This window comes from Rattus norvegicus, chromosome 11 (assembly GCF_036323735.1).
Source record: "Rattus norvegicus strain BN/NHsdMcwi chromosome 11, GRCr8, whole genome shotgun sequence".
Taxonomy (NCBI): Eukaryota; Metazoa; Chordata; class Mammalia; order Rodentia; family Muridae; genus Rattus; species Rattus norvegicus.
Window position 1 is genome coordinate 98349276 of NC_086029.1, and position 27295 is coordinate 98376570.

The 27295-nt window shown below is 39.0% G+C and overlaps 1 protein-coding gene across 18 annotated transcripts in view; it reads right to left on the reverse strand.

Moving 5' to 3' along the window:
• Positions 1 to 27295, reverse strand: part of Spidr (scaffold protein involved in DNA repair) — a 240982-nt gene that overhangs the window by 78497 nt on the left and 135190 nt on the right. For 17 of the 18 annotated variants that reach the window (NM_001100988.2, XM_063270716.1, XM_008768898.4 and 14 more), the window contains 2 exons: positions 7494 to 7683; positions 5376 to 5626 (listed from right to left, as the gene is read on the reverse strand). In NM_001100988.2, coding sequence (NP_001094458.1) covers positions 5376 to 5626; positions 7494 to 7683 — 441 coding nt within the window. Of the gene's footprint in view, positions 1 to 5375; positions 5627 to 7493; positions 7684 to 27295 lie in introns of those variants that run through there. The other variant, XM_039088598.2, reaches the window with a different exon arrangement.

Here is a 27295-nt window from a genome sequence, read left to right on the forward strand (position 1 = left end):
CCAAAGGTTAAGATCCTGCTGCTGGATACTCCACTTACTTGAGTCAGAGAAGAAATCAAGCTAGTATTGATCCCTAAGCTTCACTACTACTGGCTGGCTTTCATAATTTTGGAAGGTGTGGTACGTGCTACCAGAAGAGAACAGCACTCAACATAGGAGCACCGCTAGGAGCCCCGCTAGGAGCCCTGCAAACAACAGCCGGGCAAAATGTCCACTGATGCAAAAGTGGAACAAATGTCATGGGAGTAATTAAGTGGCTTTTGATTAGGCTTTATACATGTGGATGTTTCCCCTGCATGATGTCAAGGCCAGAAGAGGGCATCATTACCTTCTGGAACTGGAATTACAGATTGTTGTTAGCCAATATGTGGACACTGGGAATGGAACACTGGTCTTCTGCAAGAGCAACAACTGCTCTTAACCACTCCCTGAACCGTCTGTTGTTGCATATACTTTTGCTTTCACTGATGTACACTTGCATGTGTGTGTGTGTGCGCGCGCGCGCGCGCGTGTGTGTATGTGTGTGTGTGTGTGTGTGTGTTTGTGTGTGTGTGTGTGTAGGTTACAAACTTTACATTAGAAACCATATCGTGAAAGCCTGCTCTGTTGGTAATTGCTTATAATCCCAGTACTTGAGGGGTAGACACAGAAAAATGTGAAATTCAAGGTCATCCTTGGCTACACAGTGAATTCAGGGACAGTCTGGCTTACATGGGATCCTGTGCTCTCGTTCTCTCTCTCTCTTTCTCTCTCTCTCTCTCTCTCTCTCTCTCACTCTCTGTCACAAACAAACAAACAAACAAACAAACAAACAAACTACTACTACCACTACAATAAATAATATGGTAAATGTATCTTTAAGGAAAATATACTAATCATTATTTAATTTTATGTATGTAAAAATACACACCCATATATAACATATGCACAATAATTACTATATTAGTAATAAGTAAAGGACAACTCCCTTTCTATATTGGAAGATTCATAAACCTCACTGTCTATAATCACTACAAAGAAATCTCTAGGTGCCCAAAGCAGCAGTGGCCCTCTTCTCAAAACCAAGGCCAAATTACTCAAAAGTTCAATTTCCCACATAGTCCAACCAAGTATTACACAGGAAGGGCATTCTTTTGCTGCCCTAGGACAGTGTTAAACAGTATACAAGATGTTCTACCCTGCTACTTGGGGACTTTATATTCCATTCCATTTTTCATTTTTTCCATCAGCAAGTAAGAACTTCATCCATCCAAAGGAAATGTTATTTAGTCTCAGAGTCTACAACAGCACACATACTACCAAAAATGTACACAGATACCATATCCACGCCAACTGAGTAACTAAATGTTATCTTTCAAAGTTTGTATCTGGTCTTCCTGTAACGTTCCACAAATATATTCTTCTTTTTCATGACCTGTCAAAATTCTAAAGTATAGATAATGCCAAACATAATCATTGGCATATCAGACTTGAGTTTTCTTCTCTTCACTCAACAAGTGCAACAGGTACCAGTGAAGGACACATAGGATGGCTTTTAAGACATGCCGTGATAACTCTAGGGAATAGCTGCAGTCAGTGCCACCTTTGTGTGTTAGAAGTATATACTCAGTATCTGGCAGGCGATGCTTTATCAGGATGTTCCTAGCTACGACCTTATTTGTATGTCTTTGTTTAAAGCAAAACTAAAATACAAAAATAATCTATATCCAATCTAGTTCTGTCTTTGATAATTTATCTACAATTTCCAGAGTGAAGAACAGAGAGTCTATAAATCCAATGAATTATTCATTTACTCTAGGCCTCAGTTGGATTTCTAAACATTTATGATATTTTCAAATAGAATACTACTCACTTGAAGATCAACTACAAACAACACAGATGTATTCTCACTGGAATTAGAAGGTACCACCAGGAAGTAGTAGGATTGTTGAGCTCACACTGTTTGATGAATGGTATATATATTTTCTCTCTTTTTTATTACTCATTTTATTCCTTTACATTTCAAATGATATCCCCCTTCCCAGTTACCTCGTCAAAACCTCCTCATTCCAGACTCCCTCTCCCCATCCCTTTAGCCTCTATGAGTGCTCCTCTACCCATTTGCCCATTCCCACCTCACCCTTCTAGCATCCCTGTACGCTGGGTCATCAAGCCTCCCTCCCCTCCCACTGATGTCAGATGAGGCCATCCTCTGCTACATATGTATCTGCAGTCCTGGCTCCCTCCATGTATACTCTTCGGTTGGTGATTAAGTCCCTGGGATCTCTGGGTGGTTCAGGGAGTTGATATTGTTCTTCTTATTGGGTTGCAATCTCTTTTAGCTCCTTCAGTCCTTCCCCAAGCTCTTCCATTGGGGTCCCCTGGCTCAGTCTGATGCTTGGCTGTGAGTATCTGCATCTGTATGGGTCAGGAGCTGGAAGAATCTCTCAGAGAACAGCCATATCAGCATGTCAGCAAGTGCTTCTTGGCATCTGCAATAGTGTGGAAGTTTGGTGTATGCAGATGGGATGGATCCCTAGGTGAGGTGGTTTCCAGATGGCCTTTCCTTCAGTCTCTGTTCCACTTTTTGTCCCTGTCTTTCCTCTGAACAAAACAATCCTGAGAGTCTGTCTACATCAGTCAGAATGGGTAAGATCAAAAACTCAGGCAACAGCAGATGCTGGTGAGGATGTGGAGAAAGAGAAACACTCCTCCATTGCTGTTGGGACTGCAAGCTGGTAAAGCCACTTTGGTAATCAGTCTGTCGGTTCCTGAGAAAACTGGATATAGTTCTAGCTGAAGACCCACCTATACCACTCCTGGACATATATCCAAAATATGCTCCAACATATAAGAAGGACACATGCTCCACAATATTCATAGCAGCCTTATTTATAATAGCCAGAAGCTGGAATTAACCCACATGTCCCTCAACAGAAAAGTGGATACAGTAATTGTGGTACATTTACACAATGGAGTACTACTCAATTATTAAAAACAATGACTTCATGAAATTCGCAGGCAAATGGATGGAACTAGAAAATACCATCCTGAGTGAGGTAACCCAACCACAAAAGAACACACATGGTATGCACTCAGTGATAAGTGGATATTAGCCCAAAAGCTCGGAAAAACCACAATATAACTCATAAACCATATGCAGCTTAAGAAGAAGGAAGACCAAAGTGTAGATGCTTCAATCCTATATAGAAGGGGGAACAAAGTAATCATAGGAGGTATAGAGAGGTAGGGACCTATGAGTGAGAAAGGAGGGGAAGAGAAAAAAGGGGGACAGGAACTGCTATTGGAAGGGACAGGAGAGAAGTGCAGATGGTTAGGAAATTGAATAGAAACATATAGCAGTAGGGGATGGAGAACTGGGGGTAGCCACTAGAAAGTCCCAGACTCCAGGGAAGTGAGTGGCTTCCAGGAGCCAACTGAAATGACTTTAGCCGAAATATGCAACAAAGGGGAGAGAGAACATGTACAGACCACCTCCAGGACACGGCCCCTAGTTAGGAATGGGGCTACCCATATATCTCCAAATTTTTAGCACACATACTTTCAATTTGTATTTTGTTGTTTTGAGAGCATAACCCTCAGTCAATGAAGTTTCTAGCCATTTGAAAAAACAAAACAAAACAAAACAAGACAGATAAACCAGGAAGTGCCTAAATCTGAAGACAGCCCTTCCATGGCTCCTTTAAGCAAAGTACTTGGGATCACAGTTAGGCCTTTGCTGATAGAACCACCTACCACAGCAGCCCTTGGCCACAGGAGACTACTTAAAATAGTTGGGTTGGTAAGTGGCTTAGTAGGCAAAGTTATTGTCAAGTCTGAGCTCAATCCCCAGGATAAATGTGAAGGTGACAGAGAACTGATTCCCACACATTGTCCTCTGACTTCCATATACATGCAGTAGCACACACACAAGCTCATATTTACACACATAAATGAATCATGTAATAAAAATTTAAATTCTCACTTCTTAGTTACACTAGCCACACTTCTAGTATACAATGATTAATGAACTAGATCGATAGAGAATTTTATTAGCATCACTAGTATACACTGTTTCAAACAGCAGTCTTAGAGTTATAGACTGTCAAGTCGCCAATTAGTTTTTAAAAAATTGATACTGTAATGGTTATTTTAAGTATAGTAATACATGCCATTGCTTTTCCATAACCCTACAAATACTTCTTAAATTTGTATTACTTTCTAGAACATAAGCTAGGGAAAGCAAAAGTAAATGCAACAATTTCAGGTAGTGCAGATCCTAACAGTAGTGTGGTAGATATACCATGTATATATGGATCAGCCCATGAACATTTTTAGTAAGGCTTCTTATATATAAATGATACAAAAATCCTTTGTTATACATACTGTATATTGTGATGGCCCTTCTTGATTGTCAACCTGACTACATCTGGAATTAACTAAAACCCAAGCACCTGGGTATACCTATGAGAGATTTGTCTTTTTTTTTTTAAAGATTTATTTATTTATTATACATAGGTACACTGTCGCTGTCTTCAGACACACCAGAAGAGGGCATCAGATCTCATTACAGAGGGTTGTGAGCCACCATGTGGTTGCTGGGAATTGAACTCAGGACCTCTGGAAGAGCAGTCAGTGCTCTTAACCACTGAGCCATCTCTTCAGCCCAGAGGGATTTGTCTTAATTAAATAATTTGAAATTCGAAGATCTAACTTTAATCTGGATTTTAAAAAAAAGATTTATTTATTTATTTATTTATTTATTTATTTATTTCATGTGTGTGAGTATACTGTCACTGACTTCAGACATGCCCATTACAGATGGTTGTGAGCCACCATGTGGTTGCTGGGAATTGAACTCAGGACCTCTGGAAGAGCAGTCAGTGCTCTTTACCGCTGAGCCACCTCTCCAGTCCCTAATCTGGATCTTTTGAGATAGAATGATATACATTTAATCTGGGCCACACCTTCTGCCGCCAGCTTATATAAAGAACGTGGAAGAAGGAAGGTTTGCTCTCTGCCTGCTTGCCCTCATGCTTGCTGGCAAGTTCATTTCTTAGTGACATTACAGCCTACTTCAGCATTCCAGTATGTACTGAAGACCAGATGAGTCATCCAGCCCCATGCCATGGACTACTGGATTCTTGGACTTTCCATTGGTAGGCAGACAGCCATTGTTTGACTAGCTAGACCACAAAAATCCCATATTGATTCAGTCAGCTCTGTTCCTCTAGAGAACTTTAACTAAACATGTTCTAAATCTTAATGTAAGAAAAAGATATACAAAACAGCCTCCTTATACAGTAAATGCCACCTAGAAATTCTGCTGAGCAGAGCTTCCTTTCTTGGGGATTCTGCTGTGCTTCCCTTTCCCCATGCCTAGGTTTCCTACTCACCATGCTCCAGGTGATCCTGCATGCTCCCCTGTGAGCCTGTGTTGGCTCCTGGCACCATCTCTGCTGAGAAGAGAGTAAACTCTCTGCACTACTACTCGGACCCTGACCCCAGACCATGGGCCAGCTCTTTGGCTTTCCACAATGTCCAGAAGAGAATCCCTCAGGGGAGCACCAACGATAAGATGTTGCTCTGCCTTGTCATGTCCGTGGGTCCAGTCTGTGCCAGTGGTGGCCAGGGTATCATATCCAGTCTGTCCAAGACATGCAAAAGGAAGAGTTTCAGTTTCCCTTCTAGTACCATGCTGGCCAAAAGAGCGACATCGTTAGGTGAGTGCCAAAGCACTAGCAGTGCACTACAGAGACAGACACTCATGCTATACTGGCATCCATGCTGAAGAGTGGAGGTGGGTAAAGACAGCACAGCAGAATTTGTCCACTACCAGTGTCCTGCTATTAATTACCTCATGGGGATAGCTTCCCTTTTTGGTTTGTCCAAAAAGAACGAATACAGTTGGACTAGAAAGATGGCTCAGTGGTTAAGAGCACTGACTGCTCTTCCAGGGGTCCTAAGTTCAAAGCCCAGCAACCACATGGTGGCTCACAATCATCTGTAATGAGATCAGATACCCTCTTCTGGTGTGTCTGAAGACAGCTACAGTGTACTCATAGATAATAAATAAATCTTTTAAAAAAGAATGAATACAGTTTAATTAAAATCAGTCATTTTATTAGGTGCTTGAATGTGTAACCTGCTAATTTATATACTTTACATATTCATGTATTCTCCCCAAAACTATATAACACCGATAATTACAAACCAATGATACTTCTGTTTCATTTTATTATCTTCAAGACTCTTCTTTATATAATAATAGCTATCCTTACAATGACTCTAATTATTCTCATAGATAAAACTGAGGCACAGAGAAATTGCCTAATGTGGCCCAGCATAAAGCTGCTGAGGCAGCATGTGACACAATGCAAATGGCTACAAACCCTGTGTTATTTTACTTTGGTGTCAGTGGTATCTGCGTGCAGGCACCTTTGGAGGACAGAAGAGCTCACCAGATTCCTGGCAGCTGATGTTATTAGACACCAGGTTATCTGTGTAGGTGCTAGAAACTGAACTTGGGTCCTTTGGAATAGCAGAAGGACAGCTTTAATGCTGAGTCCTCTCTCCAGAACCCTCAAAACCTGTATTTTTCACCACTATGCTACATGGTAACTGTTATCTAACAGAACATATGTCAGTACTATCATATAGCATAAACTACTTAAAAGTATACTTTTACAAACTTCATTTTGTAATTTTAAATTTAAAACCCTCATCCACATGGGTATGCTTGTACATATTACATGGCATGTATGCAAAGGTCACAGGGCAGCTTTGGTGCCCTCCTCAAACTATCCTTTCCAGATACTTCTTTTGATAGTCAGAGAAAGATGGTTACTTATATGGGTCAAAGCAGGTGAAGGTTTACTTAGTCTATTTTCCCTATCTCTAGCTTTTCATCTTAGTGGTCTGTGCCGTGATGATTCTAGTAATCCAGAGAATTTGAGGCCAGTGTACTGGAACCAGACTCCCAAAGCTGAGAGTCTTTATGGACATATGGACCCTGCCCACTACTGGTGAATTATAGTGAAATTCCAAATTCATTTTGGATTAGCTCAGAGCCCCCCCACTCAAATTATACTAAATCAATTTCTATCTTATAACCTTAAACATAATTATAAAGCTCTACTTAAAGAATATAGATATGATGTTTCCTAAAGAAATCAGAAAGTTTAATAAAGGTTTAAAACTCTTAATTTCAAAAGGAACATAGAGAAATACTTTCTGAGTCCTGACTATAATAACCATGGGACTGAAAGTACTTTCTTGCATTAATAGATGGAGCTAAAGATTAAGAATACATGATGGAGGGATGGAAAACTGTAATGACACCATGACTAAATGCTAGTGAGCTTTCATTATCTACTGGCATAATGATAATAACAATATGCACTAACATATATAGTTGAGGACAGAAGATAAACATTCATTTTTTCACAGGTCCTGTCAGATACAGATACAAGTACTACTACAAGTGTAAAAATCATAAGCCAGTGAGGATTTACCTGGCTGCTGGATGAACTGTTTGTTATGCCCTTGATTCTAAACCTCTGGGCCAAAGTTATATTTCTCCTTGGAAGAGATGTGTCCTGACTGTACAGGTCTTCATGCACTGTTTCTTTTGCAATAGCTTTCTGACAAAAATAAGTATTTAGAATAATAGAGAAACTTCCATTTGGGATAAGAAGTTTTTGCCTGAAAAAGAAAAAGAAATTTATCAGTTTATTTATAACTTGGGTTCTTATATTTTTTGTTAAGCAAAAAATATTGTAGTTAAATTAAGACAATGCACTAAATTACAGCATTCTTAACAACAGACCAGGGCATGGCATGACAGCTGCCCAGGATCTTGAAAGAGAGCGCCATTTATAACAATTGATAGCTAAGGACCTTGCCAGCCAGCAGAATCTATAGCCCAAAACAAGTAAGTATGACTCAATGACAGAACTTTACTTTCCCAGTGAAGATCTTGAAAGTCCTATATTAGTAATGGAAGGTCATCCCTAGGCACCCTGCCTATCTGGGAGACCCATGACCTCTCAGAAGAAATACAGGTACAAAGAATGAGCAAAGACAATGAGTATCAAAGAAGCACTTAAACACTGAACTGGATATTATTTAAAAAATAAAATCTTTATATATTTAAGCAACTTTAATTGTTCAAAGAATTTTACATTAAAAGATATAAGAACTTGGACCCTTGATATCAAAATTATTGGTGTGAAACAGACAAACAAGCTGAAAACATATCAAACAAAACTCAGTCCTCTAATGTGATAAAACACTTTAATGCACATTCTTTAAAACAAGATGTGCTGTTAATAAGAAAAATTGAAAACCTCAGGTTCTGGAAGGAAGAATTTGATACATATGCCACTTTAGTCTCTCATTAAACCACACTGATGGATGGAGAAAAGGCAGATAATACTTAGGGAGAACAGAAGGAGAGAGAGGGAGGGAGATGGACAAACACATGCACACAAACACACAAACAGCACCTGAGGAATGATACAGTAGTAAGCGCAGTAAGCACTTTTAACCACGAATTTCTGGACTCTTACACAGTTCAGGAGTACCTATCTAGGGAATGGTGCTATTCAAAGTGGTCCAGAATTTTCCATATCCATCGAATACAGTTCCCCAAAGACACACCCATAGGCCAATGTGATGTAGATGATCCTTCCCAGATGATTCTAAGTCATGTCAAATTGACAAATCATGCTATCTATCACTACTCACAATAAGAACCAACGTTTTCTATAAAGGAACAAAGCAAGGACCACCTTAGCAACACAGAAATATCCTAAGACAATTAACTCTTTATTTTCACTTGTATTGAAAAACTCATTGATATACATAAAGGAAACTCTTTTAACTTTATAAAATGACAACTAAAGTAAATGCTAAGAAGGAACTCAAAAACTTGTCTCTTTCTACATTTTTATTAAATATTATGCTAAAAGTCCTAGTCCAAAAAAGAGGTACAGTAAGGAAAGAGCAAGCAAACACACCATAAGAGAAGTAGATCAATATGACTTTCCCCACATGCATGCTTTGACATAGATCTCATGTCGTGCAAGCTGGCTTCAAACTCTGTATATGGTTGAGGATGATCTCGAACTTGTGATCTTCACTTCTTCAATCTTGTTATTCAACATCATGGCCAAAGATAGAAATACATACAAATACCCATGGTTATTCTGGCTAAGGGTTTGTCTGTCTTCTTGATTTTCTCAAAGACCCAGCTCCTGGTTTTGTTGATTCTTTGTATAGTTCTTTTTGTTTCTATTTGGTTGATTTCGGTTCTGAGTTTGATCATTTCCTGCCATCTACTCTTCTTGGGTGAATTTGCTTCTTTTTGTTCTAGAGGTTTCAGGTGTGCTGTCAAGGTGCTAGTGTATGCTTTCTCCAGTTTCTTTTGGAGGCACTCAGAGCCATGATTTTTCCTCTTAGTACTGCTTTCATTGTGTCCCATTAGTTTAAATATGTAGTGCCTTCATTTTCATTAAATTCTAAAAGTCTTTAATTTCTTTCTTTATTTCCTCCATTACCAAGTTATCATTGAGCAGAACATTGTTCAGCTTCCATATGTATGTGAATTTTCTATTGTTTTTGTTGTTATTGAAAACCAGCCTTAGACCGTGGTGGTCTGACAGAATACATGGGATTAATTCAATGTTCTTGTATCTGTTGAGGTTTGTTTTGTGTCTGAGTATACGGTTGATTTTTGATAAGGTACCATGAGATGCTGAGAAGAAGGTTTAGGGTGAAATGTTCTGTGGATATCAGTTAAATTCTTTTGGTTGATAACTTCTGTTAGTTTAACTGTGTCTCTGTTTAGTCTCTGTTTCCATGATCTGTCCATTGGTGAGAGTGGGGTGTTGAAGTCTCCTATTATTTGTGAGGATCAACATATGCTTTGAGCTTTAATAACGTTTCTTTTACAATCGTGGGTGGGTGCCCTTGCATTTGTGGCATAGATGTTCAGAACTGAGAGTTCGTCTTGGTGGGTTTTTCCTTTGATGTGAATATTGTGTCCCTCCCCATCTTTTTTGATAACTTTTGGTTAAAAGTCTATTTTATTGGATATTAAAATGGCTAGTCCAGCTTGTTTCTTGGGACAATTTGCTTGGATTTTTTTTTCCAGCCTTTTACTTGTAGGTAGTGTCTATCTTTGTCCCTGAGGTGTGTGTCCTGTATACAACAAAATGCTAGATCCCATCTATGAATTTGATATATTAGCTTCTGTCTCTTTATTGGGGAATTGAGTCCACTGATGATGAAAGATATTAGGGACCAATGATTGTTGCTTCCAGTTATTTTTGTTGTTAGAGGTGGAATTATGTTTGTGTGCTTCTTTTCGGTTTGTTGTGATAACATTAATTTCTTGCTCTTTCTTGAGGGAAATTTCCCTCCTTGTGTTGGACTTCTCCTTTTATCCTCGGTAGGGCGGCATTAGGGGAAAGACATTGATTAAATATTGAGAGTTTTGCTGGGTATAATAGCCTGGGCTGGCTTTTTTGTTCTCTTAGGGTCTATATGACATCTGACCTTATAGCTTTTAGAGTCACTCTTGAGAAGTCTGGTGTATTTCTGAAAAGTCTGACTTCATATATTACTTGACCTTTTGCCTTGCAACTTAATGACTTGATTTAGAACTCCCAACCAACATGGTTTTTAAGAGAAAATGGAATTTTAAGAGGAAAGAGAATGTAAACATTTTCTTGAATTATTATATTTCTTTGAGCATAAAATTTGTGCTAATAATAATGTACCAAAGTTGGGTAGTGGTGGTGACTACCCAACTATTACTTTCTTAGGAGAGATTCCTAATAGAGTCTCTCACCAATGGACAGACCATGGAAACAGAAACTAAACAGAGACACAGTGAAACTAATAGAACTAATGAACCAAATGGATTTAACAGATCTCTACAAAACATTTCACCTTGAAACAAAAGAATATACCTTCTTCTGAGCACCTCCTGGTACCTTTTCAAAAATCAATCATATAATCAAAAACAAAACAAACCTCAACAGATTCAAGAACATTGAATTAATTCCACTGAAGGCACAGAGAGTGTTTCCAAATCATCAAAATCAGAAATGAAAAGGGAAATATGACAATAGAAACCAAGGAAATTTAAAAAATTATCAGATCCTACAAAACTGGAAAATACAAAGGAAATGGACAATTCTCTAGAAAGATATCAGGTACCAAAGTTAAATCACGATCAGATAACCAACAGTCCCATAAAACCTAAGGAAGTAGAAGCAGTCATTACAAGTCTCCCAACCAAAAAGGCCCAGGATTAAATATTAAAAGCAGTAAGAGAAAAAGGTCAAGTAACATTTAAAGACAGACCTATTAGAATTACACCAGACTTCTCAACAGAGACTATGAAAGCCAGAAGATCCTGGACAGATGTCATACAGACCCTAAGAGAACACAAATGCCAGCCCAGGCTACTGTATCCAGCAAAACTCTCAATTAACATAGATGGAGAAACCAAGATATTCCATGACAAAATCAAAATTACACAATATCTTACTGCAAATCCAGCCATACAAAGGACAATAAATGGTAAAGACTAAAACAAGGGGGCAAGCTACGCCCTAGAAAAAGCAAGAAACTAATTGTCTTGGCAACAAAACAAAGAGAAGAAAAACACACAAACATAATCTCACATCCAAATATGAATATAACAGGAAGCAATAATCACTATTCCTTAACACCTCTCAACATTAATGGACTCAATTCCCCAATAAAAAGACACAGATTAAAAAACTGGATATACAATGAGGACCCTGCATTCTGTTGCCTACATGAAACACACCTCAGAGACAAAGACAGACACAACCTCAGAGTGAAAGGCTGGAAAACAACTTTCCAAGCAAATGGTCTGAAGAAGCAAGCTGGAGTAGCCATTCTAATATCTAATAAAATCGATTTTCAACTAAAAGTCATCAAAAAAGATAAGGAAGGACACTTCATATTCATCGAAGGAAAAATCCACCAAGATGAACTCTCAATCCTAAATATCCATGCTCCAAATACAAGGGCACCTACATATATAAAAGAAAGCTTATGAAAGCGTAAAGCAAACATTGTACCTCACACAATAATTGTAGGAGATTTCAACACCCCACTCTCATTAATGGACACATTATGGAAACAGAAATTAAACAGAGACATAGAAAAACTAAGAGAAGTCATGAACCAAATGGACTTAACAGATATTTATACAACATTCTATTCTAAAACAAAAAGATATACCTTCTTCTCACCAGCTCATGGTACTTTCTCCAAAATTGACCATATAATCGGTCATAAAACAGGCCTCAACAGATTCAGGAAGATAGAAATAATGCCATTTATCCTATCAGATCGCCATGGACTAAGGCTGGTCTTCAATAACAATAAGGAAAGAACATCCACATATATGTGGAAGTCGAACAATGCTCTACTCAAGGATAACCTGCTCAAGGAAGAAATAAAGAAAGAAATTAAAGACTTCTTAGAATTTAATAAAATGAAAGGACAACATACCCAAACTTATGGGACACAATGAAAGCTGTGCTAAGAGGAAAACTCAGCTCTGAGTGCCTGCAGAAAGAAATAGGAGAGAGCATATGTCAGCAGCTTGACAGCATACCTAAAAGCCCTAGAATAAAAAGAAGCAAATACACCCAGGAGGAGTAGAAGGCAGGAAATAATCAAACTCAGAGCTGAAATCAACCAAGTAGAAACAAAAATGACCATACAAAGAATCAGCAGAACCAAAAGCTGATTCTTTGAGAAAATCAACAAGATAGATAAACTCTTAGCCAGACTAACAAGAGGACACAGAGAGTGTATACAAATTAACAAAATCAGAAAAGGGAGACATAACAAAAGAATCAGAGGAAATTTAAAAAAACATCATCAGATCCTACTACAAAAGCCTATATTCAACAAAACTTGAAAATCTGGAGGAAATGGACAATTTCCTAGACAGATACCAGGTACCAAAGTTAAATCAGGAACAGATAAACCATTTAAACAACCCCATAACTTCTAAAGAAATAGAATCAGTCATTAAAAGTCTCCCAACCAAAAAGAACCCAGGTCCAGTTGGGTTCACTGCAGAATTCTATCAGACCTTCATAGAAGACCTCACACCAATACTATTCAAACTATTCCACAAAATTGAAACAGATGGAGCGCTACCGAATTCCTTCTATGAAGCCACAATTACTCTTATACCTAAACCACACAAAGACCCAACAAAGAAAGAGAATTTCAGACCAGTTTCCCTTATGAATATCAACGCAAAAATACTCAATAAAATTCTAGCAAACTGAATCCAAGAGCACATCAAAACAATCATCTACCATGATCAAGTAGGCTTCATCCCAGGCATGCAGGGATGGTTTAATATACAGAAAACCATCAATGTGATCCATTATATAAACAAACTGAAAGAACAAAACCACATGATCATTTCATTAGACGCCAAGAAACCATTTGACAAAACTCAACACCCCTTCATGATAAAAGTCCTAGAAAGAACAGGAATGCAAGGCCCATACCTTAACATAATAAAAGCCATATACAGCAAACCAGTAGCTAACATTAAACTAAATGGAGAGAAACTTGAAGTAATCCCACTAAAATCAGGGACTAGACAAGACTGCCCACTCTCTCCCTAGTTATTCAATATAGTTCTTGAAGTTCTAGCCAGAGCAATCAGACAACAAAAGGAGGTCAAGGGGATACAGATCGGAAAAGAAGAAGTCAAAATATCACTATTTGCAGATGATATGATAGTATATTTAAGTGATCCCAAAAGTTCCACCAGAGAACTACTAAAGCTGATAAACAACTTCAGCAAAGTGGCTGGGTATAAAATTAACTCAAATAAATCAGTAGCCTTCCTCTACACAAAAGAGAAACAAGCCGAGAAAGAAATTAGGGAAACGACATCCTTCATAATTGTCCCAAATAATATAAAATACCTCGGTGTGACTTTAACCAAGCAAGTGAAAGATCTGTATGATAAGAACTTCAAGCCTCTGAAGAAAGAAATTGAAGATCTCAGAAGATGGAAAGACCTCCCATGCTCATGGATTGGCAGGATTAATATAGTAAAAATGGCCATTTACTAAAAGCGATTGACAGATTCAATGCAATCCCCACCAAAACGCCAATCCAATTCTTCATAGAGTTAGACAGACCAATTTGCAAATTCATCTGGAATAAAAATAAACCCAGGATAGCTAAAACTATCCTCAACAATAAAAGAACTTCTGGGGAATCACTATCTCTGAACTCAAGCAGTATTACAGAGCAATAGTGATAAAAACTGTATGGTATTGGTAAAAGAGACAGACAGGTAGACCAGTGGAATCGAATTGAAGACCCAGAAATGAACCCACACAACTATGGTCACTTGATTTTTGACAAAGGAGCCAAAACCATCCAATGGAAAAAAGATAGCAATTTCAGCAAATGGTGCTGGTTCAACTGGAGGTCAGCATGTAGAAGAATGCAGATCAATCCATGCTTATCACCCTGTACAAAGCTTAAGTCCAAGTGGAACAAGGACCTCTACATCAAACCAGATACACTCAAACTAATAGAAGAAAAAGTGGGGAAAAGTCTCAAACACATGGGCACTGAGGAAAATTTCCTGAATAAAACACCAATGGTTTATGCTCTAAGATCAAGAATCAGGAAATGGGATCTCATAAAACTGCAAAGCTTATGTAAGGCAAAGGACACTGTCATGAGGACAAAATGGAAATCAACAAATTGGGAAAAGGTCTTTACCAATCTTACATCCAATAGAGGGGTAATATCCAATATATACAAAGATCTCAAGAAGAATCAAATAACCCTATTAAAAAATGGGGTAGAGAGCTAAACAAAGAATTCTCAGCTGAGGAATATTAAATGGTTGAGAAGCACCTAAAGAAATGTTCAACATCCTTAGTCATCACAGAAATATAAATCAAACAACCCTGAGATTTCACCTCACACCAGTGAGAATGGGTAAGATCAAAAACTCAGGTGACAGCAGATGCTGGCGAGGATGTGGAGAAAGAGGAACACTCCTCCATTGTTGGTGGGATTGTGAGCTGGTACAACCACTCTGGAAACCAGTCTGGAGGTTCCTCCGAAAATTGGACATAGTACTACCTGAGGACCCAGCTATACCACTGCTGAGCATATACCCAAAGATGCTCCAACAAATAACAAAGACACATGCTCCATTATGTTCATAGCAGCCTTATTTATAATAGCCAGAAGCTGGAAAGAACCCAGATGCCCTTCAACAGAAGACTGGATACAGAAAATGCGGTACATCTACACAATGGAGTACTATGGATATGGAGACAAAGTTTGGAGCAGAGACTGAAGGAATGGCCATTCAGAGCCTGCCCCACCTGGGTATACAGCCCATATATCTAGCCACCAAAACTAGTTAATATTGACGAAGCCAAGAAGTGCATGGCCATAGGAAACTGATAAAGCTGTTTCCTGAGAGGTTCATCCAGAGCATTTCAAATACTAAAGTGTGGATGGTTCAGTCCTTCTTAGAAAGGGAAAGAAAAATATTCATAGGAGGAGATATGGAGACAAAGTTTGGAGCAGAGACTGAAGAAACGGCTGTTGAGATCCTGCCCCACCTCCAGATCCAGCCCATATACATATATAGAGCATGGCGAATGCTTGCAGCCAATCTTTGAACTGAGAATGGGGTCCCCAATGGAGGAGTTAGATAAAGGGTTAAAGGAGCTGAAAGGGCTTACAATCCCATAAGAACAACAATACTAACCAACCAGAGTTCCCAGGGACTAAACCACGATTCAAAGATGTGGACTGATGCATGACTTCAGCTGCATATGTAACAGAGGATGGCCTTGTTGAGCAACAGAGGGAGGAGAAGCCCTTGGTCCTGCCAAGGCTGGACAACCTTCAACCTTCCCCTCCCCCTGCCACACACACACATACACACACACACACACACACACACACACACACACAAAATGTAGGGGAATGTCAGGGCTGGAAGACAGGAAGGGTTCAGTGGTTGGGTGGGGGAAGGGGACATTTGATATGTAAATAAAAATATACAATAAAAAATACAGGCTTATGGCTCTCCCCCATTCCCCCTCATTTCTCCATCTCTAAAAGAAATACAGGCATATATATGGATTCTCAATTCTATTCCACTAGCCAATGTTGGTTTTTATGGCAGCACTATGTTATTTTTGTTACAGTAGCATAGTAATTTGAAATTTGAAATAATGATACTTCCAGCATTTTTTTAATTGTTCAAGATTATTTTGGCAATCCTAGTTTTTTTTTGTGGATGTTGCCTTTGGATCTTTTCAACTGGAATATCTTCAGAACCTCGCTAATTAGGAATGAACCCTGAAGGGGGCTCTCAAGGGGGAGAACAAAGGGAAAGAGGTTTAATGGGAAAGGAAGGGTTAACTTTGAGAGATAAGAACAGGGAAGAGTAGAAAATAGGGAGAGAGATACCTAAAACTAAAGAACTTCTGGAAAAAATATAAAAAACTACTATTGCAGAAAAGTCCTACAATATAATACATACATGTATAATTTAAATTGAGTTAACGTATTAAAGAGCAGCAATGTCCCCACTATATCACAGGCTAACAAATGTTCAGTGTCTTTTGGAGGTATTAGCCAGTGAAGTCCCAACAGTCACTCACTCAAACATTGTGAACTTTTGCCACTGCACTTGGTATCCTCCAGAACTTGACTACAAGACCTGCTTGTACAGAGAACTCAGAGTAGTACTGATGCAGAAGCTTCATTCCTAAGAGCTGCCTTCATAATGCTGGCAGGTGCTATGTATGCTGCCACAGTAGATCAACAGTCATCTCTCTTACAGATGAGAACCTTGCAATCTAATGCAATGACAGGCATGGCAAGACATGTCCACTGTCTTAACATTGTACCAATGTCATGGGAATAATCAATTCCTTTTCCTAAGAGAATGGATTAAAGGCCTGCTGCACAGTGTGTAATATATACTGAGGCCAAGAACCTGTGGCTAAAAAGGTCACAGGCTCTAGGGGAGAACCCACTTCTCTAACTCTCCTAAAGCACTGAAGTATTATAGCAACTCCACGTGACATATTGCTACACCCATACACTAGTGCATCTCTCAAATCTCATCCAAGCCTTGTTTTCTAATAGTAGATGGTGTTCAATAGACCCACACGTAGTACAGGGGCAGAGAGTAAGAGTCTGGAGCTCTCTGCCCTAAATGGGACATCTATAACACCTCTTCTTGCCAACAATCAGGGATCATTGTGGAAGGAATAAGAAATGTTTTCTTTGGTGTTGATTTTTAAAAGCTGTTAGGGTTCCTAGATCTAAAACTCTAATAAATGTGGCTCTCCTCCCAGGTCTGTGCTCTCTAGAGGATTTTCTCTTTGACTCCAACAATTTGACAATTAGTTTAAGTTTTCATACCATGATTGCTTATAGAAGTCTGTGATTTTCTATACCTACCTGATAGGCACTCCAATGTAAGAAGTAAGTGTGGGCTCTCTGGCCTCAAAATGCTCTGCTGGGGTCTTGTAACATGGCCCAGTGGGTATGTGTCACCAAACTGGATAACCTGCATTTGATCCCTGGGACCCACATGAAAAGTCATACTCTGACCTCCATATGTATGCTGTGGCACACATGAATATGTTCTTCCATCCAACGTATATAATAAAAAGTAGTAAAAAAAATGTTAAGTGCAGAACTTTTCACTTACGAGAGCTCACTGCAGCTGAGGTTACTGAAATAAGAGCTATGCAAGATTGCAGACTGAGGTCAGTATTTCATCATGGATGTGCTATCGCTTGCCGCAGTGCAGGAGTGCCATTTCCTTCAGTGGTGTAAGCACTGATACACTGCCCCTGCTGCAGTGAATGTTCTCTCTCACTCATGCTAATACACGCAACCCTAATTCACTTCAGAGTTCACACATAAAAAGAAAACAGAAAATTAGGAGGAAGCCTTGCTGAGAGAAGGATTTCAGTGGGAGAAGGGATCTCTGGCAGAGACTAACTGGAATAAAAACAACTAAGATTCATTCCATCCAAGACACAGACAGTCCAGTATTCCTTACAGGATGCTTCTTCAGTATGAGATAGTAAATTCTGGAGCAGGCCCCAAAGACCAGTCCTTTTCTCTGTCTTTTCCAGACCCAGAGGCTCTAAATTTGGTTCAAGGAAATGATTCAATACACTACTTTTTAGGGTGTGAGGGCTGACTTGCCTTTATAGGCACTGGAAAAAGAATCCATTCAGATTCATCTTCTATAGTAGGTGACAGATATCTTCATACATCTATCGAATTACAGAGACTTTTTCTGGTTTTTATGACTAGAGAGGAGAAGCACACTCCATAGATATTCCCCATAACTTTAGCCAACTGTGTCTACGGCTTGTGCTCCCTCTAGAGTAAGTGAGAGAGAGTCAGGTCCACCAGGTGCACATCAAAGCCTCTCCTTTTAGAAGCTCTTTCTTACATACAGAAGAGTTTAAAAAGAACAAGGAAAAGGAAGTCTCCTGTTTTCATCTGCATCTATTAACACAGTAGAAGTAAGCAGTAACTCAGCTGGTACAGGCAAAACTGGAAGTTTTAAAGGGGAGGGTTCTCTGCCCCACTCCCAATTCCAGTAAGTGGAATATCAGGATCCTCCACAGAATCATGTGACTGCAGGCAGCCAGCAGCTTCCCACTGACACTGTATGTAAATGAACTCCGTCACCTCTTGGGTTTTCCCCTCTCCTCTCCCTGCTCTTTATAAAGAACACAAAATCATACAGAGTAACTAGCTGAAGTCTGCTCTGTACTTTTAATTGCAGGCAGCATGCCAGAGTACAAACACAATGACTGAATTCAGTTTTACAAGTAAACACTGGAACTGAATTCACCCTCGTCCGGGAAGAATGCCTCTGAGCACAGCTAGCAGGAAATCCAATTCAAAACAGGGTGTGTCGTCCTTGATTCACACTGTGGCCTTTATACCTTTCATAAAATTCTTTGCATAGTAAAGTTTCCTTCTTTAAAATGTTCCCACAGAGACTAATATTCATTCACGACATTATACTCAGAAATGCTTTGTAAGAAATGTCTGAATTCCAACAACTACCTTTGGTAGAGATCTTTAGCCCCTATTTTTCCTCTTGGTTACCAATTGTTGAATAATAACTTCCATCAATCATTCTTCTACCAACTCCCTTCTAATCTCTGAGTTCACTCTGACTTCATGCCAACTTTCAATTCCCCTCTTGTTCTGAAGTTCCCCTGATAAGTTCAGATGAAAATGCTGAGGTCCTGAGAGAACTAGGACAGTCACATACTTTGGCTCAACCATATCAGAACTGTGCCAGTTGGTTCCTCTGCCTGTTTCTTGTGCCTCCAGAGTTGGCGAAAACTATCAAACAACTTCAAGAAGATACACATATATACAAGTGCTGGCCTCTAGTTCTACGAAGGGCCTCAGGAGAGGTCTGGACTTATGCCAGCTGCCTATGGCCAGCCTTCCCAAAATTATGCTGTAATTATAGAAGTCCAGAGGGACTTTGGTCCAGCATGTAAAACAGCAAGCTAAAAGTCAGTTACCAACATATTAAACTGTATATGTATAGGAGGAAAAACAGGAGAAATGATGCATGGTTTTCACAAATTGAAAGGTTTAGGTGTGGAGGAAGAGAATATGTCTTAATTAAATCATGACACATTATCAAGTATTATCAAGCTTGAAGGCCACAGAGGACGGGCACTCAGTTATAATGACATCTGGACTTCACTTACTGCTTCTGACAAAAATGGCGAGCACTGGCAGTGCCTTGCTCTATTTGTGCTCACAGTTGAACATATACCATAAAATCCACAGGCATTTAAATTTCTAATTGTATAGAAGTGCCCTCTAACCTGCTGAGCTATTAAAATCAAGGTTAACTGTTTTCAACATCGTCATTTCTGAAGGACTTGACTGCTCTACTAATACTGTCTAGTCTCAGCCCACTCGATTCTAAGGCGGGTTATAGTGTCCACATCATAAGATGCTGTCTCTCCTTAGGACCTCCATGTACTCCCAGAGCAACAGTACAAATTCATGCTGGACACACTTTCTAATCCCTCCCAGTTCTTTTGGGAGCAAAAAAGGATCTTGGAAAACCAAGGACCTAGGAGCTAAGAAAAAAGCCAAAATGAGATCATTTGATGTTCCTAGTTACATACAAATTACCTTCACCTTCATAGTGGGAAGATATGGGCTCTCTTCCTTTGGGTCATGATGATAAAACTTTCCATTCCTTATTACCTACAGTTTCCTTCTATACATATATTACTATGATGATCTCATTTGGGGCCTAAACACCCCAGGCAACGTTCTCTTGCTTCAGGAGTACTTAAGTCTCTTCAATTTACACTAATCTCATTAGAATGCATTTTATTAAAAATGGTGGTAATGAAAATCCCGTGGGAGATAGAGCTGGACTCTCAGAAGTACAGACAAACACAAGGAAAATAGGTATAGAAGAGAGGGAAGACTCCCAACTTAAAAAGCCAGTAAGTATCTTCAACAAAATTATACAAGAAAACTTCCCTAACCTAAAGAAAGAGATGCCCATAAACATAAAAGAAGCCTACAGAGTTCCAAACAGATTGGACCAGAAAGAAACTGCTCCTGTCACATAATAGTCAAAACACCAAATGCAAAGAACAAAGAAAAAAAATTTAAAAGCAGTAAGGGAAAAAGGTCAAATAACAAATAAAGGCAGACTTATCAGAATTACACCAGACTTCTCAAAAGAGACTCTAAAAACCAGAAGATCCAGGGCAGATGTAGAAACACAAATGCTAGCCCAGGCTACTGTATACAACAAAACTCTCAATTAACATAGATGGAGAAACCAAGATATTCCATGACAAAACCAATATACACAATATCTTTCTACAAATCCATTCTTTTTTTTTTAAAGATTTATTCATTTATTATATATATGTACACTGTAGCTGTCTTCAGATACACCAGAAGAGGGCATCAGATCTCTTTACAGATGGTTGTGAGCCATCATGTGGTTGCTGGGAATTGAACTCAGGACCTCTGGAAGAGCAGTTGGTGCTCTTAACAGCTGAGCCATCTCTCCATCCCCTACAAATCCATTCTTACAAACAATAATAGATGGAAAATTCCAACATGAGGAGGGAAGTTATACCCTAGAAAAAGCAAGAAAGTAACCTCCTCTCAACAAACCCAAAAGAAGAGAGCCACATAATTCTACCTCTAACAATAAAAATAATAGGAAGCGAAAATCACTATTCCTTAATAACTCTCAACATCAATGGACTCAATTCCCCCCCAAAAAACATAGCCTAACAGACTGGATACCTAAAGAGGACCCACCATTTTGCTGCATACAGAAAACACACCTCATTGACAAAGACAGATACTACCTCAGAGTAAAAGGCTAGAAAACAATTTTCCAGGCAAATGGTCCAAAAAAACAAGCTGGAGTAGCCACTCTAATATTAAATAAAATAGAATTTCAATCAAAAGTTACCAAAAAAGATTAGGAAGGACACGTCATATTCATCAAAGGAAAAATCCACCAAGATGAACTTTCAATTCTGAATATCTATCTCCAAATGCAAGGGCACCTACATTCATAAAAGAAATCTTACTAAAGCTCAAAGCACAAATTGTACCTCACACAGTAATACAGGGAGATTTCAAGACCCCACTCTCATCAATGTACACATCATGGAAACAGAAACTAAACAGACAAATAGAGAAACTAACAGAAGTTATGAACCAAATGGATTTAACAACTATCTATAGAACATTTCATCATAAAACAAAAGATATACCTTCTTCTCAGCACCTCACAGTACCTTCCCCGTAATTGACCATATAGTTGGCCACAAAACAGGCCTCAACAGATACAGGAAGATAGAAATAATCCCATGTATCCTATCAGATCACCATGGACTAAGGCTGGTCTTCAATAACAACAAAAATGACAGAAAGCCCACATGGAAGCTAAACAATACTCTATTCAATGATAACTGGATCAAGGAAGAAATAAGGAAAGAAATTAAAAAGACTTCTTAGAATTTAATGAAAATGACCCAAACTTATGGGACACAATGAAAGCAGTGCTAAGAGGAAAGCTCATAGCTCTGAGTGACTCCAAAAGGAAACTGGAGAGAGTGTACAGTAGTAGCTTGATAACACACCTGAACTCTCTAGAACAAAAAGAAGCAAATACACACAAGAGGAATAGAAAACAAGAAATATTCAAAACTCAGAGCTGAAATCAACCAAGTAGAAACAAAAGAAACTATACAAAGAATCAACAAAACTAGGATCTGGTTCTTTGAGAAAAATCAACAAGATACATAAACCCTTAGCCAGACTAACCAGAGGGCAGAGAGACAGTATCCAAACTAACAAAATCAGAAATGGAAAGCGAGACATAACAACAGAACCCATCTTACTATAAAAGCCTATATTCAACAAAACTGGAAAATCTAGATGAAATGGACAATTTTTGAGATAGATACCAGGTACCAAAGTTAAATCAGGATCAGATAAAACATCTAAACAGTCCCATAACTCTTAAAGAAATAGAAAGTTATTAAAAGTCTCACAACTAAAAAAAAAAAAAAAAAAAAAAAAAAAAAAAAGCAAGCCCAGGACCAGATGTTTCTAGTGGAGAATTCTAGCAGAACTTCATAGAAGACCTAATACAAATACTGTCCAAATTGTTCCACAAAATAAAAACAGGAGGAACACTACCCAATTCCTTGTATGAATCCACAATTACGCTTATGCCTAAACGACAAAAGGGCCCAATAAAGAAAGAGATCTTCTGACCAATTTCCCTTATGAATATCAATGCAAAAATACTCAATAAAATTTTCTGAAACCAAATCAAAGAACACATCAAAATGATCATCCATCATGATCAAGTAGGCTTCATCCCAGGGATGCAGGGATGGTTTAACATACGGAAATCCATCAATGTAATCCACTATATAAACAAAGTCAAAGAAAAAAAAAACCAAATGATCATCTCATTAGATGCTGAGAAAGCATTTGGCAAAATTCAACACTATTTCATGTTAAAAGTTTTAGAAAGATCAGGAATTCAAGGTCCATACCTGAACATAGTAAAAGCAATATACAGCAAAGCAGTAGCTAATATCAAACTAAATGGAAAGAAACTTGAAGCAATCCCACTCAAATCAGGGACTAGAAAAGGCTGCCCACTCTCTCCCAACTTATTCAATATAGTTCTTGAAGTTCTAGCCAGAGCAATCAGACAAAAAAGGAGGTCAAAGGGATACAAATTGGAAAGGAAGAAGTCAAGTATCACTATTTGCAGATGATATGACAGTATACTTATGTGACCCCAAAATTCCACCAGAAGCTGATAAACAACTTCAGGAAAGTGGCTGGATATAAAATTAACTCAAATAAATCAGTAGCCTTCCTCTACTCAAACGATAAACAGGCTGAGAAAGAAGTTAGAGAAACGACACCCTTCACAATAGTCACAAATAACATAAAATACCCTGCTGTGACTCTAACCAAGCAAGTGAAAGATCTGTATGACAAGAATTTCAAGTCTCTGGAGAAAGAAGTTGAAGAAGATCTCAGAAGATGGAAAGATCTCCCATGCTCAAGGATTGTCAGGATTAATGTAGTAAAATCCAAAAGCAATCTACAGATTCAACGCAATCTCCATCAAAATTCCAACTCATTTTTCATAGTTAGAAAGAGGAATTTGCAAATTCATTTGTAAAAGCAAAAAACCCAGATAGTGAAAACTATTTTCAACTATAAAAGAACTTCTGGGGGAATCACCATCCCTGACTTCAGGGATTGATGTATTACAGAGCAATAGTGATTAAAACTGTATGGTATTAGTACAGAGACAGGCAGGTAGATAATGGAATAGGATTGAAGACCCAGAAATAAACATACACACCTATGGTCACTTGATTTTTGACAAAGGAGTTAAAACCATGTAGTGGAAAAAAGATAGTATTTTCAACAAATGGTGCTGGTTCAACTGGAGGTCAGCATGGAGAAGAATATGAATCGATCCATTCTTATCACCCTGTACAAAGCTTAAGTCCAAGTGGATCAAGTACCTGCACCTAAAAGCAGATACACTCAAACTAATAGAAGAAAAAATGGGGAAGAACCTCTAACACATGGTCACTGGGTAAAATTTCCTGAACAGAACACCAATGGTTTATGCTCTAAGATAAGAACAACAAATGGGACCTCATAGAACTGCAAAGCTTCTGTAAGCCAAAGGACACTGTCATTAGGCAACCAACAGATTGGGAAAAGATCTTTAGCAATCTTAAGTCCAATAGAGAGCTAATATCCAAAATATTCAAAGAACTCAAGAAGTTAGACTCCAGAGAATCAAATAATCCTATCAAAAAATTGGGGTACAGAGCTAAACAAAGAATTCTCAGCTGAGGAATATCGAATGGCTAAGAAGTATCTAAAGAAATGTTCAACATCCTTAGTCATCAGGTTGCAAATCAAAACAACCCTGAGATTCCACCTCACACTAGTCAGAATGGCTAAGATCATAAACTCAGGTGACAGCAGATGCTGGTGAGGATGTGGAGAAGGAGGCACAGTCCTCCATTGTTGGCGAGATTGCAAGCTTGTACAACCACCCTGAAAATCAGTGTGGAGGTCCCTTAGAAGATTGGACATGGTACTAAACAAGGACCCAACTATACCGCTCCTGGGCATATACCCAAATGATGTTGCACTATGTTCATAGCAGCCTATTTATAATAGGCAGAAGCTGGGAAAAATTCAGATGTCCTTCAACAGAGGAATGGATACAGAAAATGTGGTATATATACAGAATGGAGTACTACTCAGCTATTAAAAATAATGACTTCATGAAATTCGTAGGCAAATGGATGGAACTAGAAAATATCATCCTGAGTGAGTTAACCCCATCACAAAAAAACACACATGGTAAGTACTCACTGGTAAGTGGATATTAGCCCAAAATACAGTCCACAGACCACATGAAGCTCAAGAAGAAGGACAACCAAAGTAGTTCAGTCCTTCTTAAAAGGGGGAAGAAAAATATTTGTAGGAAGAGATATGGAGACAAAGTTTGGAGCAGAGACTGAAGGAATGGCCATTCAGATCCTGCCCCACCTTGGGGATCCAGCCCATGTACATACAGTCACCAAACCTAGACAATATTGCTGATGCCAGGAACTGCATGCTGACAGGAGCCTGATATAGCTGTCTCCTGAGAGGCTCTGCCAGAGCCTGACAAAAACAGAGGCAGGTGCTCACAGCCAATCATTGAACTGAGAACGGGGTCCCCACTAGAGGAGATAGAGAAAGCATTGCAAGAGCTGAAGGGGTTTGCAACCCCATAAGAACAACAATGCCAAACAACCAGAGCTCCCAGGGACTGATCCACTACCCAAAGGGTACACATGGACAGATCCATGGCTCCAGCTGCATATGTAGCAAAGGATGGCCTTGTTGAGCACCAGAGGGAGGAGAATCCTTGTGCCAGCCAAGGCTGGACGCCTCAGTGCAAGGGAATGCGAGTGCAAGGAGGCAGAAAAGGGTGGGTGGTTGGGGAACACCCTCAAAGAAGAAGGGGAAGGGGTAGTGGGACAGGGGATAACATTTGTAATGTAAATTTAAAAAATCCCCCCCCAAAAAAAGTAAAAAAGAAAAATAAAATCCATGCCTTGTAAAACCAGAACAAAACAAAAAGTTTTATGTAAAGTATTTGTAAAATTGGCAAAAACATTTCATATACGTACACGATGGCTTACAATTAAAAAGTTAATATGCATGATGAAGGTTAAGTAAGTTCTGGTATGAATAAGCTACATATTCCCATTTATTCTAGTCTGTTTTTATATTTTCACATCTTCACAATATCAGTTGTCTTGTACGTAATGAAAGGCCCCTTGAATTTTAGTTTTCTCATTTGTTAGCCTGAGGAAAAATGAACAATGAACACAAGTGGTGCAGTTAAGTATACAACTGGAGGAACAGGTCCGCCCTCTGGCATCCGATTCTAGTCCATTCTTAAGAACTAGGAACACCCATCCTTAACACAGAACACTCCCCTACCCTGATGACTAGACTTCCATCTATATAAACTGACTGCAGAGGCCGGGGGCATGGCTTAAGGGGTAAAGTACTTGTCCTGCAAACATGCCAGCACAGATGATTTCATATTCCTAGCATTAATGTAAAAAGCTAAACAAGGTGGAAAGGACTGGAGAGCTATGCACAGGTAGAAGCCAAGAACTTGTTGAGCAGCCAGCATAGCAGAAAATGGTGAGCTCCAGATAGAGTGAAGAGACTGTTTAAAACAAAACAAAACAAGGTAGAAAGTGACTAATGAGGCCATGCTGACTGTGACCTTTGACCTCCACATGCACATGAAAACACATGTATACAATCCAACACAAGTACACATGCCTCTGTCGTACACACACATCCTGACTGGAATGCTGAAGTAAAAATGGGTCTCATTTTAATTAAAATAAGCATCGCCATCTGGGTTTTTTTTTGTTCTCTTCCTAGAGTTTGTATTCCCCACACATAACATCCTGACCATCACCAGCCCATCCCTTGCGTCGTCCACCCTCCAAAAGCTCATTCTTATTTGTATATTTTTCCCTTTTAAGAAGCTGTACACCTGTTACATGTTTCTTACAACTTGCCCATTAGACTAAGTTTTAAAATTTTTATTTCTTTGGGCATATTCCATTCAAATTACTTTCTTTTTTTTTTTTTTTTTTTTTTTGGAGCTGGGGACCGAACCCAGGGCCTTGCGCTTCCTAGGTAAGCGCTCTACCACTGAGCTAAATCCCCAGCCCCTCAAATTACTTTCAATCAGCAACTCAATAGCCCCAGAATCCCAGCAAAAGAATACTGTACTCTGTTACACGTAGCACAGATTTGAATCCACTCTCTTCTGTCCCTTCCTGTGTCCATAGATTTCCATAACGGCCACCATCTTGCCATGTTACAGGTTTTTATATGCACATCCTTCCTTTCAAACAGTGGGCAAGGAGCACACTTTCCTCTTCTTCATGTCTTCAGCACTGAACATTGCTTGTGGTTTATAGAGCTGATGGGCAGGCATATCAACGTTCAACCAGAGACTCATTTACCCATCCTCCTTCTAGCAGACATGTCCATACCGCCCTACCAGCTGAATGATAAACTTATCAATACCTTCAGGTTC